At 44.0% G+C, this 22,264-nt stretch overlaps 1 protein-coding gene across 1 annotated transcript in view; it reads left to right on the top strand.

Moving 5' to 3' along the window:
* CX3CL1 (C-X3-C motif chemokine ligand 1) overlaps positions 1 to 21,110 on the top strand; it is a 33,058-nt gene extending 11,948 nt beyond the window's left edge. The window contains exons 2-3 of the mRNA XM_070953135.1: positions 16,869 to 16,989; positions 19,396 to 21,110. Of these exons, the coding sequence (XP_070809236.1) occupies positions 16,869 to 16,989; positions 19,396 to 20,587 (1,313 nt within the window). The 3' untranslated portion in view covers positions 20,588 to 21,110. The remainder of the gene's footprint in view (positions 1 to 16,868; positions 16,990 to 19,395) is intronic.
* Positions 21,111 to 22,264: the final 1,154 nt, after the last annotated feature.

Genomic DNA, 22,264 nt, shown 5'->3' with positions numbered 1-22,264 from the left:
GTGTGAACCACAATAAAAAGGGAAGGGAGTCTTTGATCATGTGGTCATAACAACATCTTGACTTTTTAAATTCCTTCCCCCAAGGTATATGCAATCACTACGGTAGGAAGCCAACAATACTCAGTGGCATGCAAGAAAGAAATGTTCCATTGCGTTTCTGCAAAGCAAGTCTAACTCTTTAATTCCAGAGTTGGGTAAGGATTTTTCTGCTCATTCCCCAACGCCTGAAATTTTTTTCAGGTCTTGCTATCTTGATAAGATTCCAGATACGAGGCCAAATACCTTAGAAAACGGCTTTCTCTCAGTAAAGTGATAGTTCCCAAACAAAGGGACTCAATTCTCCTGCCTCTTTATTTATATTACTCTGTGCTTTGAAAAGACTGACTATAATCAATTCTGTCTGAGCTGGTATCACACTCTGGGCCTTGAGATACTAAAATGATATCACTTTTACTGATTAACAGCTAAATCGTTTGACCTTCTCTGAGTAAAAGGCTGTAATTTGATTTATATTATTCTGCGTGTCGAAAACACTGGTGTTAAAAAAATCTATTTTGTCTGATCTTATTACATTCTGGGCTTTGAAAGACTAAAATGATATCGCTTCTACTGATTAACAGCTAAACCCTTTGATTCTTGGCACCTTCCCTGATTTAAAGGGCTGTAAAATGGATTTTTCTCTACTACCTCGAGTAACATTTTTTCCTGCTGTCAGGTTGTAATTCTCTCTGCCTATTTGTTATTCCTGTGGTGGATCCCTGCTCTGTTCTCAGTCTTGGTAGCTGGCATTCCTCTCCAAATTTTATCATGAGGTGGAATAAGAAGAAGATGAAAAGAATTTACTTCAGTTCACTTAAACACAATTGAAATCAGTAGTTTTTTTTTTTTTTTTAAACTTGGTGACTTTAAGATCGGTGGATCTTAAAGTCAGATGGCTGGGGAATTCTGGGAGTTGAAGTCCATCCATCTTAAAATCGCCAAGTTTTTTAAAAAAAACAGTGACCTAAATGCACTCAATAATTTATTTATTTATTTATTTGGAAAAAATATCTTTTATTTTGTATTAAAATTTATATTTAGATTCTTTATTTACCCCTGTTTCTAGAAGAAAGATACCTTATTGAAATCTGGCTAATTCTTGCTTCTCGTGTTGCCTAGTTGCACCGACCTTGATAGATGTTTTCCAATATCTCAGGGGCTGCCACAAAGAAGAGCTATTCTTTGTGGCAGCCCCTGGGGTCAAGCTATTCTCCAAAGCACCTGAAGGCAGGAAAAGCAGCAATGGGTGGAAACTAATCAAGGAGAGAAGCAACCTAGAACTAAGGAGAAATTTCCTGACAGTGAGAACAATTAATCAGTGGAACAACTTGCCTCCGGAAGTTGTAAATGCTCCAACACTGGAAGTTTTTAAGAAGATGTTGGATAATTGTCTGAAATGGTTGATTATGGGTTGATTATTCTCACTGTCAGAAAATTTCTCTTATTTCCAGGTTGAATCTCTCCTTGTTCAGTTTCCATCCATTATTCCTTGTCTGGCCTTTGGGTGCCTTGGAAAATAGCCTGACCCCCTCCTCTCTGTGGCAGCCCCTCAAATATTGGAAGACTGCTATTCATGTCTCCCCTGGTCCTTCTCTTCACTAGACTAGCCAGGCCCAGTTCCTGCAACCGTTCATTGCATGTTTTAGCCTCTAGTCCCCTCATCATCCCGATTGCTCTTCTCTGCACTCTTCCCAGAGTCTCAGCATCTTTTTTATAGTCTGGTGACAAAACTGGATGCAGTACTCTAGGTGTGGTCCAGGGGTAAAATCCAGCAGGTTCTGACAGGTTCTGGAGAACCGGTAGCGGAAATTTTGAGTAGTTCGGAGACCCGGCAAATACTATCTCTGACTAGCCCCAGAGTGGGGAGGGAATGGAGATTTTGCAGTATCCTTCCCCTGCCATGCCCACCAAGCCACACCCACCAAGTCATACCACGCCCACCAAGCCATGCCCAGAGAACCGATAGTAAAAAATTTAGATTTTACCACTGGTGTGGTCTTACTAAGGCTTTATGGAGTGGTATTAGTACCCCATTTGATCTTGATTGTATCCCTCTGTTAATGCAGTTTAGGATTGCATTGGCTTTTTTGGCTGCCGCCGCAGACTGCTGGCTCCTATTTAATTAGTTGTCCACTAAGACTAAGATTGCTGAGCACATTGTAAGCCGCTCTGAGTCTTCGGAGAAGGGCGGCATATAAATCAAATTAAAAACAAAAAACAAAAAACTGCAAGATCCCTCTCACAGTTCCTGCTATTAAGCCCGGTTTCACCCAGTCTGTATGTGTCCTTTCTTGCCTAAGTGTAAGACTTTACTTTTCTCTACATTGAATTTCATTTTGTTCGATAGGGCTCCGTGTTCAGGTCTGCCAGGATCCATCTGGATCTTGAGCAAATCTGCAAGTCACACTGATTTTAAAGACTCTGAAACAGGGATTGTGTAGGTGGGACCCCCTAGGCATGTGTGTGCAAAAGACTGAAAAGGGTGTGATTCACACCTTGGAGACCCACAAAAAGCGGGAGTTTTTCCAGTTTGTCCTGAAGTAGAGTATCTTTCATCTGAAGATTGCTAAATTTGCCTGCACAGGAATGAAAACATGACGTCTAGCTGATTTTTACCTACAGATGGCTGTCATCCCGACTGCCCCAGGCACGTGCCTTTCAATAATGCTGTTTATTATAGTTCGGCAGGCGAGATCCACGGAATAGCTGGTATGAACAGCTTTGGAAGTCAGTGCCCTAATTGTGTGGATGTGTTAAGACAAACAGATTCTTGCTTCATCCGTCACATGTCTGCTTCTCCAAGATACATCAGCCCTTCACAAAGACGCTCAGAGCATTAAAATAAAGGCAGGATTGTGCAATTCCAGCCTATCCTGGCAGACCTGGACACATTTGTCACTCCGTTTGGCTCCAGATGGGAAACCCTTTCAGGGCTGTTTTTCTGGATGGGCATTTTAGCAGCATGTGGGGATTTAGCAGCATTTGCAACCAAGGACAGTTTGAAAGGGAAGAATTCAAGAATCCGTCCGCACGATCAATCCCAGAGCTCCTTCTGGTTTTAGATGGGGAAAAATGCAACAGGCAATTTGCATCTGGCGCTTTGTAACTAACCCAATATCTTTCTCCTGAATTGAACTGGAATTTCTTACTTTGGCCTGTCCATAATTTATTCCCCTGGCGAACAAGGCAAGTCCTTTTTTTTAAGAGGCAGTATCTCCAGTCTCTTGAGGAAAACTGTGTGTGGGGGGGGGGGGGAGAGAAAGAGAAAAAGAGAAAGAGAGAAAGTGAAAGAGAGTAAGAGAGAGAGAGAGAGACAGTGAGAGAGACAAAGAGAGAGACAAAGAGAGAAAGAGAGAGAAAATGAAAGAGAGAGAGAGAGAAAGAGAAAGTGAAAGAGAGAGAGTAAGAGAGAGAGAGAGACAGTGAGAGAGACAAAGAGAGAGACAAAGAGAGAAAGAGAGAGAAAATGAAAGAGAGAGGAAAAGAGAGAGACAGAGAGAGAGAAAGAAAAAGAGAAATAGAAAAAGTGAAAGGGGGGAGGAAGAGAGAGAAGGAGGGAAAGAGAGAGAGAGAGCACGTTCTCTCAGGCCCATTCTGTTTTTGGGAATCATTTATGTAATCAGTTGCACCGTCTGATTTTTATCAGAGAAATTGATCTGCTCAGATTCCTAATTCCTTGGAGCTGTTTCCAAATCCCTAAATGAAAGTCCCATTGCTCATATCCCTGTTTATGTAAGTAGCATCCAGAGGAGGGAGTGTCAAAAAAGTTATGGAGGTGACTGCAACCATGTGGTCGAAGCCCCCTCCTCAGCTGTTTCTGGTTGCATATCCTTTCCCTTGACAGGATCCCATAAAAGCACCAGATTGTATCGGATTCTGAAAGACACCAATTACCGGCATTTCCCAATCTTGGCAACATGAAAATGTGTGAATTTCAAACCCCCAGAATTCCCCAACTGGCAAAGCTCCAGGACTTTAACTCCCAGAATCCCCAAACTGGCAAAGTTCCAGGACTTCAACTCCCAGAATCCCCCAGCTGGCAAAGCTTTGGGACTTCAACTCCCGGAACCCCCAAACTGGCAAAGCTCTAGGACTTCAACTCCCAGAATCCCCCAACTGGCAAAGCTCCAGGACTTCAACTCCCAGAATCCCCCAGCTGGCAAAGTTCCACTGATCTTTGGATCAAACTTTAGATCCAGAAATGACACATCTGAAGATTAGACATTAGAGACGTGGGGGGAAAAAATCTGGAAAATGAATTTGATCCTAAAATTAGTCATATGAGGACTTCAACTCCCAGAATTCCTCAGATGGCAAAGCTCCGGGACTTCAACTCCCAGAATCCCCCACTGATCAACAAAGTTCCACTGATTATTGGATCAAACTTTAGATCCAGAAATGACACATCCGAAGATGTTTTTGAAACATTAGAGACGTGGGGGGGGAAAAATCTGGGGAAACGAATTTGATCCTAAAATTAATCACATGAGGACATCAACTCCCAGAATTCCCCAGCCACCCCTGTTGGCTGGGGAATTCTGGGAATTGAAATCCACACATCTTCAAGTAACCAAGATTAAGAAACATTACCCTGGAGTTTAATATGGATGTTGCAAGGTTCCTGGAAAAAAACTGACTCCAACTATCTCTGCTGTCAGAATGAAGCAATTCTCACAACCAGAAACATTCTCACAACCACAACATTCACTTCTTTCAAGTGAATGTTGGGATTTCTGTAAAAGCTGCAGAGGCTTCTCCCCTTGGTTCTGTGCAACGTGACCATGGACTTCGGCTGTTTGGAATGCTGAAGCTGCAGAGTTATAAGAAAACTCAAATATTACAAAATGGCGATAAGCTTCTGAGGACTACTGTAGAGAGGAAACCAGATGTAGATAAGATGTGTGCATTCTTGGGATGTTTGCAATTTAGAGATTTGGGGAAGGCATCGTGCAGCAAGTGAAACCTCTCCTTGCTCTTCGGCTGATCAGATCCAGATGTTGGGGATTGACAGCTGTCCAGAATGAAATATACACAGGTACTGTAGTCCTTGCCTACAACAATTGGTTTAGTCCGCAGCGAGAACTGTATTTGCACAAAACTGGAAAAGCGGAGAGATTCCTACTGCAGTGATGGGTTTCACATCTTTTTACTACCGGTTCTGTGGGTGTGGCTTGGTGGGCGTGACATGGCTTGGTGGGTATGGCAGGGGAAGGATACTGCAAAATCCACATTTCCTCCCGATCAGCAGGAACTCGGGAGGCAGAGAATAGATGGGGGCGAGGCCAGTCAGAATTTTTATTACCGGTTCTCTGAACTACTCAAAATTTCCGCTACCAGTTCTCCAGAACTGGTCAGAACCTGATGAAATCCACCTCTGCCCTACTGATGAGAATGGGATTAGGAAAATATTAGAATGTGCAGAAATGAATAGATTAATGCTTGCTATAAAGGAGAAAGAGCAAACTGAATATTATATGACATGGGCGTTATTTTATGAATGGTTGGAAAATAAAAATAGAAGTTAGAAATAAATGGAGATCAGTGAAATATAGAAAACACATTAAGATGGAGAAGCAAATAATATGATTGCTACTAATATGATTATTAAGATTATTATATTTAATATTATTATTATATTCTTATTAGAAGATATGTTAAGAGGGAGAAATGAATAGATGTATTATGCTCATTATTATTATTGTAAGATTGGAGAATCAATATCAATGGAATGAATATGGTTGTAAATTTTGATTGTTCTTGCACAGAGATATTTGTACCCAGTTGACACACTGTTTAATGGAAGATGGAATGTTTAAGTTATATATATATAATATATATATATATATATATATATATATATATATATATATATATATGTATTTCTTTTCATAGAAACTGTCTGACTTACTTCAAGACACCACATATAAACCCATAAACACAGACCCAACAACATATCTAGAAAAAACCACGAAGATAAAGATAAAATCAAATACTATAAGTAAAGAAATCCAACAAAAAATTATTCCCAGAGAAAAATCATCAAAATGCCCAAAACTGTATGGCCTCCCAAAAATACACAAAGATGGAATACCTCTCAGACCCATAGTAAGTTCCATAGGCTCACCTTTACAAAATCTAGCCAGATATTTAGCAAAACATCTTCAACCTTATGCAGAATCTGCTGCTTCATATGTACAGAACTCATACCATTTCATACAAATAATAAAAAAGCAACACATAAAAGAAAGTGACCTTCTTGTAAGCTTTGATGTTGTATCACTATTCACACAAATACCTGTCAAAGAAGCCCTGTCATCAATTAAAAACAAATATCAACTACCAAAACATATCACAAACTTAACAGAACATTGTTTATCCAACACATATTTCATACACAGAGGACAGAGATATAAACAAGTAGAAGGTGCACCAATGGGGTCACCATTATCACCAGTCATCGCTAATCTTTTCATGGAAGAATTCGAATCCAATGCCTTAGAAAAAACTGTTAACAAACCAAAATTATGGCTCAGATACGTTGATGACACCTTTGTGATCTGGCCACATGGAAGAGATAAATTGGAAAACTTCTTAGTATATTTGAACAGCCTCCATCCCAAAATAAAGTTCACCATGGAGATAGAATCAGAAAACCAGTTACCTTTCCTCAATGTATTAATTTATAAAAAATCTGATGGCACCTTAGGACATACCATCTATCAAAAGAAGACACATACGAACCGCTATCTCAACGCCAAATCACACCACCATCCAGCACAAATAAACTCTGTTGCCAAAACATTAACCACAAGAACTAAACGTCTGGCTGATGAAGCACATTTACAAACAGAATTATATACACTAACTAATGTACTGACATCAAATGGGTTCTGTAGAAATAAACTCATCAATATTATCAAACATACAACACCAAGACAGAATAAAAAACAACAAGAGGAACAAAACAATGGGAAAGCCATCTTGCCCTATATAAGGGGAACAACAGATAAAATTAGCAAAGTACTACATAAACACAACATCAAAACCATATTTTGCACAGATAGAAAGATATCGTCCATTCTGAAAAACCCCAAAGACAAAATAGAATTAGAAGATCAAGGCATATACGAAATCCCGTGTGCTTCCTGCCCATCAACATACATTGGACAGACCAACAGAAGAATGAGTGTGCGCATCGAGGAACACAAAAACTCAATACAAAAGCAAGAACACACATCATCATTAGTTCAACATATAAATACAACAGGACACAACATTAATTTTAATAAAACAAAAACAATTGCAAAAATAGAACATCTCAATGGCAGGATAATCAGAGAAGCAATAGAAATGGAAAAATTTGAAATACCAACGGCAGTTAGTGCAAAATGACTACTGACTTAAGCCTGATGATGGCAGATGGGATTCTGTCAAAACGTCGCTTCTACCCTTTTAGGGATATATCCACAATTACACGGGAAGAAACCCGAAATATTAACTATACACACATGCATACCTGTGAAAACTTACATAAACATATATATATATATATATATATATGTACACACACATATATATACACACACACACACACACTTTTTTTAAAAAAAACTTTTAAAGCCAATTTTTTAACAACCTCTTCGGCTGAAGAGATTGTAAAAAAATGCTTTTAAAAGCCTCTGACGATCCCAGCTGAGTTGCCTGATCAGCACAGGCTTTTTTTGTCTTTTAAAACCATTTTTTCTACAAACTCTGAAGAGGTTGTAGAAAAAATGCTTTTAAAGCCTCTGACGATCCCAGCTGAGCCGCGCAATCATCAGAGGCTTTTTTTTACTTTTAAAAGCATTTTTTCGGCCAAAGAGGTTGTAGAAAAAGTGCTTTTAAAAATTAAAAAAAAAGCCTCTGATGATTGCGCGGCTCAGCTGGGCATGGGGGGAGGCAGGGATTTTTGCTACCAGTTCTCCGAACCACCTGCCACCATCGCTACCGGATCAGGCGATCCGGTCTGAACTGGGAGCATTTCACCCCTGGTTTAGTGACTGTTCACAGTCACAACAGCATTGAAAAAGTGACTTAGGACCACTTTTCGCACTTGCAGCATCCCCCTGGCCATGTGATAAAAATTCAGATGCTTGGCAACTGGTTTCACATTTATGACGGTTGCAGTGTCCAGGGGGTCCTGTGATCAACTTTTGTGACCTTCTGACAAACAAAGTCATTGGGGAAACCAGATTTGCTTAACAACCATGTTAGTTAACAACTGCAGTGATTCATTTAACAACAGTGGCAGGCAAAGTCGTAAAATGGGGCAAAAACCTCACTTAACAAATGTCATAAATTTGGAGCTCAATTTTGGTCATAAATCGAGGTTTACCTGTACATCATTGTTAGTTGTGAAGTCTTTTAGAAGACTTTTGTTTCAGAGTGTTGAAGAATTTAGGGTGATGTTTCTCCACCTTTTATAGTTTGTGGGTTAGATCTCCACTGCCCCATTTACAATGAGATCAGGGCCCAAATTTTTATAGCAAGTAAACTCAAAGGGTTCTTGAAATATTGACCTGTCTTCTTGCAGACATGTGTCCAACTACTCTGTTTCTCTGAAAATAAGACCTCCCCTGATAATAAGCCCAATCGGGCTTTTGAGCGCATGCGCTAAAATAAGCCTCCCCCTGAAAATAAGCCCTCCCCGAAAACATTTAAACACAGAGCTGGAAATCAGGTAAGACAGGCACCCCATCTTGCTCCATGTACCCCAAAATAATAAGACCTCCCCAAAAATAAGGCCAAGCACTTATTTCGGGGTTCAAAAAAATAGAAGACCAGGTCTTATTTTCGGGGAAACATGGTATCAGAATCAACCTGCTATGTTTACTCTGTTGTGGTTTAAACATAGAAAGAAAAAATGTAAGTTCTTAGTTGCAGCTTTGACTTCCCCTTGCTATTTCTACTAATACCGTACTCTTTTTATTACTTTCTTTTAGAGTCTTGCTAGTTTATTGTTATTACGACCTGTGGCTAGACCAATAAACTAAACTCAATCACCATGAAGTTTGCTCTCAGTGCAGGGTCCATCAGATATTAAGTGGGTGGGGAGCCTGCGTCTCTAAAATGTTGAATTGCAGCCAGTTCCTGAGAGTAATGTAAATCAGTGGTCCCCAAATTTTGTGACTTTGTGGACTAGTGGGAGGGGGGGGGAGAGAGAAAATGGCTCTTTGTAAGTGGCTTGCATGGCCCAATTCCAAATGGGCCGCGGCCCAATTCCAAATGGGCCGCGGCCCAGTTCCAGTTGGGGCAGAGGTGGGATTCAAAAATTTTAGTAACCAGTTCTCTGTCCAGTTGCTAGGTGGGCATGGCCTACTCGGCCTCCTGCATCACAGTGGGGGGAGGGGCAGGCGTTCTTGCCCTCCCCAGGTTCCGGGGGCTTTCCTTGAACCTTCAGGAGGGTTAAAATGGCCTCTCCTGGGCTCTGGAGGCCCTCCGGAGGCTGGAAATAGGACAATTTCCAGACTTCCAAAACTTGCAGGAGGCTCATAGCCTCCATGTGGGCCTTGAATTTACTTACCTGGTATCCAAAACGGGCCATGTGGAGATTCCTGGGAGGGGCGGGGCAGGGTGGGAGGGACCAGCCAGTCCTTGCAACTATCAGTTTGGTGAACCAGATCTAAAATTATCATGATGTCAGCACTTCAAGCTGCATTTACTCTAGTGCTGACATAAGAAGGAGAAGCGGAGGCGTCTGGAAAGGGACGTTTGACATTTCACCTACTTATTTTCCCTGGAGATAATATCCTCTAGGAGATGGGATGGGAGGGGGGAAATTCCTTTGAGCTGGAGCAGTAGATTAGGGGTAGAGTGACTTGGAAGATGGCCAATGAGTACAGAGGAGTGGGGAAAGGAAAGGGAGGGTTTTGGGTCTGGAAGTCAGTGTTGGCTACAATGGAGTCGGAGTTAGAATGTCGTGCTTAATAAATGGGAGTTTTTCATCAAAGACTTTGTTTGAAATGCAATTTATTTGAGACGACCTCGAAACCTGACACATCCAGTGCACCCAAAATGGTCCAAATTGGCTGAATCTTACCCCTGAGTTGGGGGACCCCTGATGTAAATGTAAGAAGCACTGCCTGCTTCAGCAGCTGCCTGGAATAAATGTGTTGTGGGTGTCAACTCTGAAGCGGGCCTGACTGAGGCCATCTTGGAGGCTTCAGTGTTGTCAGAATGGTGCTGAGGGATAGGGAGGGGGACGGGAATAGAGATAGTTGGGGTTTTGTAGCCAAAACATAATAGCTTCCCCTGAGAACCAAGGACATTCCCACAGGTGGTCAGAGAGAGGAGGAGTGAAGTTACCAAGCAACCAGACAGCACCTTGATTGGGCCGTGGGACTGTTTGTTTGGGAAAAGGGGAACACTTTTACTTTTAATTAGGTGAAAACCACGGGAACCTTTAGAGCAGAGTTTCTCAACCCTGGCAACTTTCAGATGTGTGGACTTCAACTCCCAGAATTCCCCAGCTAGCACGGTTGGCTGGGGAATTCTGGGAGTTGAAGTCCATGCATCTGAAAGTTTCCAGGGTTTATTTTATTTTATTTTTATTTTATTTTGAATTTGTATACCGCCCTTCTCCCTGAGGACTCAGGGCGGTGAACAGCCAAGTAAAAACATCAAGTACAAATATTAAAATACAGTTAAAATATACATATATAAATTTGGCCCCATTAATTAAAAACAATAAACAAAACACTTAAAAACACTTAAAAAAATTAGGCCAGCCCGGCTTGCTGGAAAAGGAAGGTTTTAAGGGCACGGCGGAAGGCACCGAGGTCTTGGATTCTCCTTATCTCTGGAGGCAATTGATTCCAGAGGGTAGGTGCCCCCACAGAGAAGGCCCTCCCCCTGGGGGTCACCAGCCTGCACTGTTTGGCTGATGGCACCCCGAGGAGGCCCTCTCTGTGGGAGCGCACGGGTCGATGGGAGATTGTCGGTGGCAGCAGGCGGTCTCGAAGATAGCTAGGCCCTATGCCATGGAGCGCTTTAAAGGTGATAACCAACACCTTGAAGCGCACCCGGAAGACCACTGGGAGCCAGTGCAGCTCGCGCAGGAGCGGTGTTACATGGGAGCGCCAGGCTGCTCCCGTCACTACCCGCACTGCTGCATTCTGGACCAGTTGGAGCCTCCGGGTGCTCCTCAAGGGGAGCCCCATGTAGAGAGCGTTGCAGTAGTCAAGGCGAGAGGTGACGAGGGCATGAGTGACTGTGCACAGGGAATCCCGATCAAGAAAGGGCCGCAACTGGCGGATCAGGCGAACCTGACAAAAGGTCCCCCTGGTTACAGCCGTCAGATGTTCCTCCAAGGACAGCTGCCTATCCAGGAGGACTCCCAGATTGCGAGCCCTCTCTGTGGGGGCCAACGACTCGCCCCCAATAGTCAGTGATGGAGTCAACTGACTATATCGGGATGCCGGGAGCCACAGCCACTCAGTCTTGGAAGGGTTGAGCCTGAGCCTGTTCCTCCCCATCCAGATCCGCACAGCCTCCAGGCACTGGGACATCACTTCAAGGGCATCGTTGGGGTGGCCTGGGGTGGAGATGTACAGCTGGGTGTCATCAGCGTACTGGTGGTATCTCACCCCAAAGCCACGGATGATCTCGCCCAGCGGCTTCACATAAATGTTGAACAGGAGGGGCGAGAGGACCGACCCCTGAGGCACTCCACATATAAGAGGCCTTGAGGTCGACCTCTGCCCACCTGCCAACACGAACTGCGACCGGTCGGAGAGAAAGGAGGAGAACCACCGTAATACGGTGCCCCCCATCCCCAACTCTTCCAGCCGGTGCAGCATGATACCATGGTCGATAGTATCAAAAGCCGCTGAGAGGTCTAACAGGACCAGAACAGAGGAACAACCCCTGTCTCGAGCCCTCCAGAGATCATCAACCAACGCGACCAATGCCGTTTCCGTGCTGTGTCCAGGCCTGAAACCCGACTGGAACGGATCTAGATAGGATGTTTCCTCCAAGAATTGTGGAAACTGTCGCACAACCACACTCTCAACAACCTTCGCCAGGAAGCGAAGGTTGGAGACAGGACGATAGTTGGCCAATATTGCCGGATCCAGGGACGGCTTCTTGAGGAGAGGCCTCACCACCGCTTCTTTCAAAGCGGCGGGGAAGTGACCCTCACTCAACGAAGCGTTGATAACACCCTGGAGCCAGCCTCGTGTAACCTCCCGGGAGGCCAGTACCAACCAGGAGGGACACGGGTCCAGTAAACATGTGGCCGCACTAAGTCTCCCCAAAATCCTGTCCACATCATCTGGAGTCACAGCATCAAACTCCTCCCAGGTAACATTCTCAAGACTATTCCTCGTCACCCTGCCCTGATCTACCCAGTCAGAGTCCAAATCCCCCCGGATCTGAGTGATTTTGTCATACAGGTATTGTCCGAAATCCTCCGCCCTGCCTTCCAAGGGATCCTCCCGCGCTCCCGGATGGAGCAGGGAGCGGGTTACCCTGAACAGGGCGGCCGGACGATTCCCTGATGACGCAATAGAGGCGGAAAAGTAGTTAAACTTTGCCGTCTTTATCGCCACTAGGTAGGTCTTAATATGCGACCTTACCAGTGTTCGGTCAGATTCAGCGAGACTGGCCCTCCAACCACTCTCTAGGCGTCTTTTCCGGCGTTTCATCTCCCTCAGCTCCTCGGTGAACCAAGGAGCCGCGAGGGATCGACACCGGGTCAGAGGCCGCAAAGGCACGACTCGATCCAAGGCCCCACCAGCCGCCCGATCCCAGGCAGCTACCAGGTCCTCGGCCGAGTCGTGTGCCAGATCTTCAGGAATTGGCCCAAGCTCCGTCTGGAACCTATCAGGATCCATCAGGCGCCTGGGGCGGATCCATCTAATTGGGTCCGCCTCCCTGCGGCGGGGTGTAGCGGTTCGAAGGTCCAGACGAAGGAGTGAGTGATCTGACCATGACAAGGGTTTCATGTCTATATCCCCTATAATAAGACCACTCAACCACTGGCCAGAGACAAAAATCAGGTCCAGCGTGTGTCCCCCCCTGTGAGTGGGGCCATGAACTAACTGGGTCAGGTCCATGGCCGTCATGGAAGCCATGAACTCCCGAGCCATCTCTGACGTTTCACCAACGGACGGCAGATTGAAATCACCCATGACCATAAGCCTGGGTGTATCAACTGCCACCGTGGCTATCACGTCGAGTAGCTCGGGCAGGGCCGTTGCCACGCGGCAGGGAGCCAGGTACGTAAGCAGCAAGCCCATCTGAACCCCATGACCCCATCTCACAGAGAAACTCTGCTTTAGAGTCGGTTTTCACCAGCCTGTGCCAATATGATATATCCAATAAAACTATTCTTTGAGGAACCTGCTTGTATCGGAGTTCTGTTTGCTATGGGTGTATTACTTGGCACCCTGGCAGTGGGTTCACACCTATGTATTGGTCCTAGAGCAAACATCTCCATTGTTCTTGTGTAAAAGAAACCTTGCTTGGCTTGGAGACCACAGTTAGATTTCCTGCCCCCCCACCAAAAAAAAAAAAAAAAGAGAGAGAGAGAGAGAGAGAGAGAGAGAGAGAGAGAGAGAGAGAGAGAGAGAGAGAGAGAGAGATGATCTTTGGAATTTGAGGATAAGTTCTGATTTGACTAGAGAAATATTGTGTTGTGTTAAATATAAGGTTGTGATTTATATACAGAGAGATTAATATATGGTAGATGAAACTTAAAAACATGAATATCACTTATTTTTAATGTCTATTTTGATTAGCATTTTAAAGGTTTTTAAGTACTGATTTATTTAGAAAAAAGTTGGATTTTATTAGTGTTCTCTGTATTGGAAAAAGTCAGAGGTCACTTTTTAATATATTTGCTTTTTTGGTTTTCTGGGGTCATTTTTCAACTTGTATTTTATTGTTTTTTTTTAATTGATTAAAGATATTGTATGTCTGGCTGGCTGAGACAATCAGCGGTGATGAAAGATACATGAGAGAGATAAAGGAGTTATTTCATTGGCTCAAGAGGTCATCAACTTTCTTTGATCAAAGAATGAAGGGCTGGCAAGAGAGTTGAGTTTTATGAGTTCTTGTGACAGATTAGAAAAGGGAGATAGTAACATTACAGGCTAAAAGTTATTTCTTTAAAAAAAAGCTAGTCTATCCATATATTAAAAACATCAAACAGGGCATAAATAACATTAAGAAGACTCTGGAGGTGTTAAAGATTTTTTTTTTTTAAATGGTGTATGTACATCAGTACATTAAAAATAACACATGGTATATGAAGATAATTGCTAAAAATGTCGAAGATAATAAAAATGTTCTATCAATACATAGAAAACAACAAATGGCCTGTAAGCAGGTTATAAAGACATTTTTAAAATAATAAAAAAATAATCTATAAAGATATTAAAATAAGAGAACATAAATATGTATACAGTACTAACCAGTACTAAGTGGTGGGTTCTACTTACCTTTACTACTATACTTGGAAGTATATATATATATATATATATATATATATATATATATATATATATATATAGTGAAATGCTCCCGGTTTGGACCGGATCGCCCGATCTGGTAGCGATGGAGGCGGGTGGTTCAGAGAACCGATAGCAAAAATCCCTGCCCCCCCCCCATGCCCAGCTGAGCCGCACAATCATCAGAGGCTTTTTAAAAAATTTTAAAAGCATTTTTTCTACAACCTCTTTGGCCGAAAAAATGCTTTTAAAAGTAAAAAAAAAAAGCCTCTGATGATCGCGCGGCTCAGCTGGGATCGTCAAAGGCTTTTAAAAGCATCTTTTCTATAACCTCTTCAGAGGTTGTAGAAAAAATGCTTTCAAAAGGCTCTGATGATCCAAGCTGAGTTGCCTGATCGTCAGAGGCATTTAAAAGAAAAAAAAAGCCTCTGCCAATCAGGCAACTCAGCTGGGATCGTCAGAGGCTTTTGAAAGCATTTTTTTACAAGCTCTTTGCCGAAGAGGTTATAGAAAAAATGGTTTTAAAAGTAAAAAAAAAAAGCCTCTGATGATCGCGCGGCTCAGCTGGGATCGTCAAAGGCTTTTAAAAGCATCTTTTCTATAACCTCTTCAGAGGTTGTAGAAAAAATGCTTTCAAAAGGCTCTGATGATCCAAGCTGAGTTGCCTGATCGTCAGAGGCATTTAAAAGAAAAAAAAAGCCTCTGCCAATCAGGCAACTCAGCTGGGATCGTCAGAGCCTTTTGAAAGCATTTTTTTACAAGCTCTTTGCCGAAGAGGTTGTAGAAAAAATGGTTTTAAAAGTAAAAAAAAAAAAGTTGGCCACGCCCACCCAGTCACATTACCCCCCCCAAGCCACGCCCACAGAACCGGTAGCAACAAATTTTAGATTTCACCACTGAGATAGCACGTGTGAGTGTGTGTACATATATATGATTCCATCATTATATAAAGTTGTACCATATATAAATTTATTTTTAAATGTGTTTTATAAGTTTGCTAAAAATGAACCAAGATGTAAGGAGAAGGAGAGGCATTTCCCCCCCCCCCCGAGGATTCTTACTTTAAAATGACCAAATGAACCGTGGCCTTCTTTGCAGGGCTGTTGTCCGATTTGACTAAGAGCTAAAGGGAAATCTTTTGGGGGGTTTTGTGTCCCAAGCAAACTGAAACCCTGAAAGCAGAAAATTGCACTTCTGAGTCTAATGGAAGCCGTCGGAGAATCGCAGCAGCATCTCACACTGAGCGGGCTACATGTGCCCCAAGCCTGGGTGGGACTTTTGGAAAGGGGAAGTTTTGGGGTTGTGGGAAATCCAGAGTTCTCAGTCTGTGTTCTGCCCCAGCTATTGACCCCAAAGAACGCAGCACACACAAAGTCCATTCAAACCTTAGTTTACTAAATAAACCAGTCTTTTACAACAACAGCTGTTAATTAATTGCATTAACAGCTGCCAAGAATTCAAAGAATAATAACTGAAAGCTTACTATGGTTGGCAGAATGCCCAGAAGCAATTTGCAGGAAGCTGATAAGCAAGACAAGACCCAAAGGTATGTGAACAAAGTTGTTCCCTGCAAATTGCTTCAGTCAGCATTCCTCCTTAAATAGGCTAAGGGAGTGACCAATTAGCCCCAAGCCTTACTCTCGAGGAGACCTCCTCCTGAGGAGCCATTCCTGCATTTTGGCAGCTCTGCACGCCCGTGCATCGAGAAGAGGCTCCTCCTCTTCTTCCTCTTCACTTAAGGGAGCTTCTGGAGGTTCTGAAGGCCCTGGCTGAATCCCTGCCTCTGGCACCACATCTTCTCCAGCCTCTTCATTGTCCGACTCGAGTGCCAGCTGCACAGGCTGCTGGAGCAGCACCACACCAGCCTCCTCGCTGTCTGAATCAGCTACTAGCTGCACAGGCCGCGTACGGGCCAAAACAGTGTGTTGGATGAAACGGCAGTTAAAATTCTAAGAGTCAATTTGGTTTATATTTCTGCCTAGAGCAGTGCTGGTCAACTTCAGCAAATTTAAGGGTGGACTTCAACTCTCAGAATGCAATGTTGAAATAGATAGATTTCAACTCCCGGGAATGCAACACTAATATTGGCAGTGTTCCATTCCCAGAATGCAACTTCAAAGCGGATGGACTTCAACTCCCAGAATTCCCTAACATCTTAAATTTGCCAAGGTTGAGAAAGACTGGGTTAGTTTATATTATGCAACCAGTGCAGTTGTTGGTGTTAATCCAGATTTAAGGTTTGTGGTGTTATATGAACCTAACCAATCGTGAGATTTTATTCTTGCAAAAATGGAATGGGTGGTGATTTTAATTCCTTCTTGGATTGTTTCCTTGCTCCAGGAGAACCTGATACAACCAAAGCTTGTAAAATGGAATGCCCCAAGTTTTCAAAGCATGTATATCATTTGAGAATACTAGAGAGCTACACAATTAGCACCTGCAGAGCCAAGACGTCGATCATGTAAGTGCCTTTTTGTCACAATATTTCTCTCTTTCCAATTCAAAGACTTGGACATGAATTCTATGCTGGTTTTTCAGAGTCTTTGCACAGAACTCAAGAAGGGTATTTAGCAATAGCACTTAGACTTATATGCTGCTTCCCAGTGCTTCCCAGCCCCCCTCTCTAAGCGGTTTACAGAGTCAGTCTATGGCCCCCCAACAATCTGGGTCCTCATTTTACCCACCTCGGAAGGATGGAAGGCTGAGTCAACCTTGAGCCTGGTGAGATTTGAACTGCCGAATTGCAGGCAGCCGGCAGGCAGCAAAATTACCCTGCAGTACTGCACTCTAACCACTGCGCCACTGCGGCTCATGTAAAATGGTGTTTTACAGGTAGTCCTCGACTTACGTCCATTCATTTAACAATCATTCGAAAGTTATGACAGGGCTGAAAAAGTAACTTGTGACTGACCCTCTCAGTTATGATGATCACAGCATCACCATAGTCACAGAATTACAATGTATGTGCTTCGCAACTGGCATCTCTTTACAATAGTTGCAGCATCTTGGGGAAGTCAGATTCATTTAACGACCAGGGCAAGAAAAGTTGTAAAATCAGGAGTGACTCACTTAAGGACCACACCCCTTAGAGAGGGAAGTTTGCATTCCGGTTGTGGTGGTCGTACATCGAGGGCCACCTATAAAAGGTTTAGCCTTGTTTTAATATTTCATGTGAGTTTAGGATGAAATTGACCTATTTGTTATTTATGACTTCTAAGAAATTGTTTTTTTTTGTTTTTGTTTTTGTTTCTTTGTTTTTTTTTTGTTTTTGTTTATTTGTTTGGAAGTGAGCAGAGCAAGACAAAAATGGTGTTAAACTAAATTACTGTAAAATCAAATCCATCTATCACTGTAATTCAGGGATGGGACCTGTTGTCTGTGCTATTCAGCTGAGCTATATTATTTGGTGAGTTTATATGGTACACTAGATTAGGTTAAATTGGGATTGCATCACATATGGTTGTGCCCAGTGGTGAAATCCAATTTTTTTTACTATCGGTTCTGTGGGCGTGGCTTGGTGGGCATGGCAGGAGAAGGATACTGCAAAATCCCCATTCCCTCCCCACTCTTGCGGGAAGGATATTGCAAAATCTCCATTCCCACCCCACTCCTGGGGGAAGGATATTGCAAAATCTCCATTCCCACCCCACTCCTGGGGGAAGGATATTGCAAAATCTTCATTCCCACCCCACTCCAGGAGAAGGATACTGCAAAATCCCCATTCCCTCCCCACTCCAGGGAAAGGACACTGCAAAATCCCCATTCCCTCCCCACTCCTGGGGGAAGGATATTGCAAAATCTCCATTCCCACCCCACTCCAGGAGAACGATACTGCAAAATCCCCATTCCCTCCCCACTCCAGGAGAAGGATACTGCAAAATCCCCATTCCCTCCCCACTCCAGGAGAAGGATACTGCAAAATCCCCATTCCCTCCCCACTCCAGGAGAAGGATACTGCAAAATCCCCATTCCCTATTCCCTCCCCACTCCAGGAGAAGGATACTGCAAAATCCCCATTCCCTCCCTACTCCTGGGGAAAGGATATTGCAAAATCTCCATTCCCACCCCACTCCTGGGGGAAGGATATTGCAAAATCTCCATTCCCACCCCACTCCTGGGGGAAGGATATTGCAAAATCCCCATTCCCTCCCCACTCCAGGAGAAGGATACTGCAAAATCCCCATTCCCTCTCCACTCCTGGGGGAAGGATATTGCAAAAACCCCATTCCCACCCCACTTCTGGGGGAAGAACACTGCAAAATCCCCATTCCCTCCCCACTCCTGGGGGAAGGATATTGCAAAATCTCCATTCCCACCCCACTCCAGGAGAAGGATACTGCAAAATCCCCATTCCCTCCCTACTCCTGGGGAAAGGATATTGCAAAATCCCCATTCCCTCCCTACTCCTGGGGAAAGGATATTGCAAAAACTCCATTCCCACGCCACTTCTGGGGGAAGGATATTGAAAAATCTCCATTCCCTCCCCACTCTGGGGCCAGCCGCAGGTGGTATTTGCCCGTTCTCCGAACTGCTCAAAATTTCCACTACTGGTTCTCCAGAACATGTCAGAACCTGCTGATTTCACCCCCTGGTGGTGCCTATCAAACCGAACCGTTCTTTTCATTGGTTGTGTGAATGTGGTTTATCTGTTCGTTTTAGCATTTAATGCTTTTGGAATCCAGAAATTATATTTTAATGATTCTTGAGTCAGGCAATGGGGTAGGAATATCCTTCCCCAATACTTCAAAATGAAAGGCCTTCTACTGAAACTCAGTGGGATTTAAAAATGCTAAAATGGCCTGGAATGTCTAAAATATTGATTCCGTCTATTCTTACTTGGTTTTTTTTTTAACCTTCCTTTTTCTAGACTGACAACAACGAGAAAGACAAATGTTTGTGTCGACCCAAAGCTTGACTGGGTAAAGAAAGTTATGCAGGGCATAGATGCAAGGACTAAATTTGGCACCCCCACAAAAAAGCCTCCTTTAGCTAACAGACATTCAGGAGAAGCTAAATTGGAGGTTGAGAGCCATGCTCAACCCACAAAAAAAGTTAGCACAACCTCCCACAAGACAGACACACTCCCTGTGAGAACCACGGCAGATCCCCAACCTTTTGTGGAAAGAGGATTGTCTGGCGTGGAGGCCACCACATCTTCTGCATCGTTGACTCCTCAACCAGAAACCACGGCTGAGAAATCCACCCTTCAGCCTGAGTCGACTGCAAATCGCGAGATAGAGTCAGAAACCTTTGAGGGGCACAAAAGATTGGGGGAACGTGTCACACCAACGAAGAAAAGCCTGGAGGATTTCTCTAGAACAACCCAACGATTGGTGTCACCTCCTATGCCTTTTCCGGGAACTGACAAAACAAGTACCAAAAGTCCTGCGTTTGTTTCAGAAACTCTCACGAATCCTTCAGCCCGTCCTGCCACGAACTCTTCCGTCAGCAAGCTTCTCCTGGAATTTGTCACAAAAGATAAGACGTCGATGACGATGCCCACCAAGCTTCCCAACTCTTCCGATCAACACCGTTTGTTTTTAAGCACCTCCAGCGCAGACCATAAACCAGAGTCAGTTGAGGGCGCCACAACTCAACTTCCTACCGACTCTAGTAGCCCATCAAGCAGACAGTCCAGCTCTGATAGAACCAGCCTCAGTTCCGTCCAGTTTCGAGGTATGGTTGATGCAGAACGTGAAGGAGACACCACAGAAACACTTTCATCTATTGGAACTGGTAGAACTTTCTCCAAACCTTCAGACACGTTCCAAATTTCAGGTTATCACCAAGAAACTTTTATGGAGAGTACTTCAATATCCATCTCAAACACCTCAGCAACAACTCTAAGTTGCAAACCCCATTCCCAATCCATGGTACAAAATTACATTATCCCCGTGCTTTCTATTGGGGGTATCCTCTGTGTCCTCCTGGCACTTGGTGGCTTAGTCTACGCTAAACGTAACATATGTCCCAGACGGTCACCCAAGAGGCAGATTCAAGGCCTATTGTACTACCCATGTGACTCCCAAGCTGAGTCATATCCCATGGAAATTGTTTAACCTTCCCATCTTTTTGGATTGGCAAAAATCCGTCTTATTTTACAAGAGGGATGGACTGGGTTAGTAGCACGGCTGATGGGGAGTCCTGTCTGGTCTCTGTCTTCTTCTCTGCCAAGGTTAAGAGGGTTCGCAAGCTGTTGGTCAGAGCATGCACTAAAGCATCGCAACCCCCTTATTGGTCTTACGAGATGTTGTAGCCCATTGGGCTATGGACCAAGGACACAGTCTTCAATGTGGGAGGCGGGCCTCCCTACCAAAGCAAGAATGTCCATTGGAAGAAAAGAGAACTATTCCTTCTTGGGCTTAAGATACTCAGGTGCCAATAGGTTGTCGGTACGGTTTGATTGTAATTGATGTTTGCAGTGTTGAGATAAACCATGAGGATGGGCGGGGCTGGCCCAGAAAATCTACCTGTTTGAGATGAAAGAGGTGTCTACTACCAGTGGTGGTATCCAGCTGGTTCTATCCGGTTCGGGAAAACCGGTAGCAGTGGCTGCAGGAGGCTCCGCCCACCTGCCCGGATAGAATCACGTCCCAGTTTTGATGCTCTGCGCATGCGCAGAAGGTCCTGCGCATGCGTGGAGGTGGTGCGCGCTCACATTTGCGAACTGCTAGCGAAGGTAAGTGAATACCACCTCTGACTCCTACCCTACTCTACTCTTCTAGGTTGACCTTGGAGGCTGACCCAACGGGTGGTTGAATTTTCTTCCACTGCTGGTGATAAAAGAGCACAAATCCAGGGAATGTACCCTGCAGCGTCCCCCCAGGCCCCAACACCTTTCTTAGTCCTCTTGGTAGGTGCTGAGTCTTTGGTTGGTCTTTGGTTGTCCAGCAAGAGCCTTTCAGATCATGACATCATCAGTTGATAACAAATCCTTTGGGTGCTTGGGGTGAGGGGGTGGGGAGAAGGCACCCCTACGCTTCTTCTGCGAAGAAACGATCATGTCAGGCAGTGGTGGGATTCAAATTTTTTTACTACCGGTTCTGTGGGCGTGGCTTGGTGGGGGTGGCATGGTGGGCGTGGCAGGGGAAGGATACTGTAAAATCTCCATTCCCTCCCAACTCCAGGGGAAGGTTACTGCAAAATCCCCATTTCCTCCCGATCAGCTGGGACTCAGGAGGCAGAGAATAGATGGAGGTGGAGGTGGTATTTGCCGGTTCTCCCAACTACTCAAAATTTCCGCTACCAGTTCTCCAGAACTGGTCAGAACCTGCTGAAACCCACCTCTGGTCTCAGGGCTGGGAAGGAAGTGAAAGTTGTTACATCAAAATTTCCATGGGGGGGTGGGGAAAAAAACAACAGAAAAAGCTATTTCACTTGTCTCAAAATGCACTTTTGGTATTTTAAACCCTGTGGGTTTGGGAAATCTGCTTGAGATCAGATCTGTTTTATATTATCTTTTAAAAACAATAAAATAAATAAAACAACAACAATAAAATAAATCAGGGCTGTCTTACATTCTCTTCCCAACTAATAAAACTATATCAGAACCGTTTTTTTTAATATGATCTTTAAAAACAATAAAAGAGACAATCAGACTTAAGCTCGAGCAGCGTGTCGTCTTTCATCGGTGCAAAGTTACAAACGACAAAAGCGATTTGGTGAATTAAAAAAACGAGAGAAACGAATGGCGAGAAGCACAAAACCAGTTGTAAGCCACCCTCGTAACACTGAAC

Source organism: Pituophis catenifer, unplaced genomic scaffold (assembly GCF_029215685.1).
Source record: "Pituophis catenifer annectens isolate HBS135680 unplaced genomic scaffold, rPitCat1.0.hap2 SCAF_13, whole genome shotgun sequence".
NCBI lineage: Eukaryota > Metazoa > Chordata > Lepidosauria > Squamata > Colubridae > Pituophis > Pituophis catenifer.
The sequence above is the reverse complement of the archived record's forward strand: the minus strand, read 5'-3'. Positions and strand labels throughout refer to the sequence as shown.